The sequence below is a fragment of the Corylus avellana genome, chromosome ca6 (genome assembly GCF_901000735.1).
Source record: "Corylus avellana chromosome ca6, CavTom2PMs-1.0".
NCBI lineage: Eukaryota > Viridiplantae > Streptophyta > Magnoliopsida > Fagales > Betulaceae > Corylus > Corylus avellana.
In genome coordinates, this window is record NC_081546.1 from 28750338 (window position 1) to 28753923 (window position 3586).

At 43.1% G+C, this 3586-nt stretch overlaps 1 protein-coding gene across 1 annotated transcript; it reads left to right on the forward strand.

Moving 5' to 3' along the window:
- The first annotated feature begins 681 nt into the window (after positions 1-681).
- Positions 682-1369, forward strand: LOC132185560 (class V chitinase-like). Its single transcript, XM_059599322.1, has 2 exons — positions 682-760; positions 852-1369. The coding sequence occupies exons 1-2, from the start codon at positions 682-684 to the stop codon at positions 1367-1369; spliced, it is 597 nt and encodes a 198-aa protein (XP_059455305.1).
- The last annotated feature ends 2217 nt before the right edge of the window (positions 1370-3586 follow it).

Here is a 3586-nt window from a genome sequence, read left to right on the forward strand (position 1 = left end):
TAATTTTTGGGTTTTGGCCATTGAAGCCACCCCCAACCCGCCACCCCCATGGCTTAGTTGGGGTGGCCGACCAGCCCATTGGGGCTGGCTGGCCACCCCAGTGTTTTTAACTTTTAATTTTAATATTTTGTTTTATATATTTATTTTTAAAATAAATAATATTTTATTATTTAATTTTAGTTGAAACACGTGGCAGAATTGTGTATACGCATTTTGGGGAGATTGTCGGGGATCGCGATCCATTATATTATATATACGCATGCTCGCTCCTGTTTTGAAAAGCACCAAGCAAGCAATATCTCATATATAGCTCGCAAAGCAAGAGTTGGTAATACACTGCCTCAGCTTGCCTAGTTTCCCTTCAAATTTCGATGGCTTCTACTGGTACTGATCTTCTCGTGAAAGCCAAATTCTGGTACTGCAAGCAAGCCGAAGATAAAAGTATCTCGACTAGCAACGCTCCGTCGCTCCCATCTATTTCACCCATCTTTTTTGTGCCTATGCCGATATCTCCGGAACCGACTACAAAGTCACTATCCCTGACCAGTACCAGGGCACGTTCGCAAACTTCACCAAAGCCACGAGGCAAAAGAACGTCGCAATAAACCCTTACCTCCATAGGTGGAGTTCACTCTGAGCCTGAAAATTTTCTTCCAATTATTAGAAACGAAGGAAACCGTGATGCGTTCATACAGTCCTCCATACAACAAGCCAGGGATAACAACTTCGACGGCCTCCACCTCAGCTGGCCCAGCTGGAAGTACCAACCCACGCCCAACGACATGATAGACCTTTGCACATTCTTCCGTATGTGGCCACAAGAAGGAACGGTTGCTTCTAAACCGCAACAGTCTATCACAGGCCAAATATCATTAGTGACTTAGATTCGGCGAGCTATCCCGCTAACGCTATTTTACAGAACTTGGATTGGATCAACGTACGGGCATATGACTTCTATGACGCCTTGTCGAGTCCAGGGAAGACTGCACCACCTGCTAAGTTGCACAATCCAAGAAAAATCAAATCATTTGAGAGCGTGGATACCGGCATTAGCGAGTGGGTTAGTGCAGTGTCAGAAAACAAATTAGTCATCGGCCTTCCATTTTTTGGCTACGAATGGCTACTGGAAGATGCTGCTAAACATGATTTTTTTGACCCTGCTGAAGGATCGGGGAATGAAAACAGAGATGACTACACATCTTATCAAGATATCAAAACCAAATCGAGCTTGAATCACGAGTTCAGGCCAGATTATGTTACGGATTATTGCTATGGCGGCAACCACTGGATTGGTTATGATGATACGGACAGTATCGCCAGAAAGATTGCTTATTTCAAGCAAACGGAACTGCTTGGTTACTTTGCGTGACATGTGTGCGCCGACGACGCTGATTGGACTCTTTCGTGAACAGGTTAGCATAAATTCAATTCAATGGATCGGTTTGGCAAACGTGTTTAACCTGCTCCTACTCTTATTTTCATTTCTTCGAAAAAGAAAAAATATTTCTTTTTAAATTTTTTTAATTTATTTTTTACTTTTCCGTCACAAAAGTCAATTATTTCTTGTTACTATTCAAACAAAAACATTTATCAAGCCGCGAGCCAATATATCATGAATATATCTATTCCAATTACTCCTGCATATAAAATTTTGGTATAAGCGCATGCGGTCTTCATTGTTTTGACTTCTAGCGTGTAATTCTTACTGTTGACGCAGCTTCCAAAGAATGGAAAGGGCCGGCGGCAGGAACAGCCTAGATCGAAGCTGGTGGATTATGAACAATAATCGTACGTATATGTCGTCGTGTGAAGCTTGTATTATCAACAATAAGGCCGACGTGTTATTTGTAACATAGAAGCTTGTATTAAGGCCAAAAATCAGATATGTTGTGTGAAGTTTGTATTGTATTATCAACAATAAGACCAATAATATATAAGACATGTTTTGCTATTTGTATGGAAACATTATGGAACAATCTATTGATGAAATGATTTATTCCTGTCAAGGTGGAAATCCGATGGATGCAGGGGTGAAACTAGAATATTTAATTTTGGGGGAGACCACCCCATGGCTTCGACTTTTGCCAGCCTTGGAAGTTGGAAGTTTAAGAGATGGTCAGAGTTGGGATTCTTCACAACCTTGTACACCTTCAAGAACTCTCGAACGGTGAGTGGGTGCACATCCCCGAGAACTTTCGGCCAGAGTACCATGCTGGCAAAAAAGACCCTCCAGGGATTTGGCATGATTTGGTGGGGGGCCACTCGAAGATAAGCCAACGATTCTCGGACTATCCTCGAGAAGGGTAGCCTGAAGCCTGCTTTGAACATATCTTCGTACAAGCACACTTTGTTCTCCTCAACGCGCACCACATCACTAGTTTGGTCACTATCGAAGCCCAGTTGTACAGTAGGAGGAATGAAGCAATACTCTCAAATTCGAGGTTCGTCAACACTCATCAATTCCGACTTCCACAAGGCCAGGTATGAATCACCCATTCTGTCAAATTCCACACCATCATTACGACCTATTAGGTACAAAAGCTCGGAGACTAACAAACGAGGAATAAGTGGGTGCCCTTGTTGGATTAGAAGATGAGTAACACTCAGACGAAGCTGGTCTACTGTCGGTTCAATTAAGGGAAGCAAAAGGTCTAGGTACTTGAGCACTGGGCTATCTGAGGCTACGAAAGGTTCAGTGCAAGGTACAGACTCGACCACAACTCTGAAATACACCAATCTCAGAAAGTAATACTGAGAAAAGTGGGTCAAATGGAAGCACGCCAGTAGGAAGATGAAAAATTTTGGAGTTTGGAGGATACGAAAATGGCTTCTGTCGAGGTAAATAGATGAAAGTCAAGAAATGATGAAAAAGAAAGCCTTTTGTAAGGTTTGTGAAGACAACGAATCGGCTGTGTGGCTTTTAAAACCCTAGGGACTAGGGTTCCTCGAGAAAGTGAGCGCCAATCGTCTGACAAGTGAGCTGTCAAAACTCTGAAGATCAATTCAACATATTGTCACCGAGGACAGGTTGAGACTATAAAAGCAGACCCATTTTCGAGAACATGAAATTTCCATAGTCATCTAGACAAGAAAATTGGCGGGTGATTGTTAGGCCATGGATCAGCCACATTAGGCCCGACAGTCCTCTAGACCCGGTCCAAGGTGCAAGCCCACTAAGGACTAGGCCCAGACCAAGACTTAGTTGGCCCAACCGACTAATAGATTGATCCATCGAGAGTGCATCAGTCTTCCAGACGATAATCCAGTACTTAAACAAAACATGCGTTCCCAAGGAAGACTCGGGAACTCACATTATTCACATATGTCATATCCCTCCTCGATATACTCCACTAATATGGCACACGTGGATCATGGGGAAGTATGGGGCCTACAATGCTAGCAAGGCAGCTACTGCTAAACGAAAGGGGAGTTCTAACTCATTATTCGGTAATCTCAACTCTCTTGCTTGAATTCTCATTAAGCTTACACACTCTCCAACTAAATCACTGACCTAAGCATCGGAGTTATCTCCCGCCGGCAACCACCGGCAGCTCTTATCCTAATCTTTCTTAGTCTTGCAGTTCGA

Coding starts and splice junctions, on each gene's coding strand:
- LOC132185560 (XM_059599322.1), top strand. CDS start 682: ATGCGTTCATACAGTCCTCCATACAACAAGCCAGGGATAACAACTTCG. Junction 761..851: donor CTCAGCTGGCCCAGCTGGAA/GTACCAACCCAC, acceptor AAACCGCAACAG/TCTATCACAGGCCAAATATC.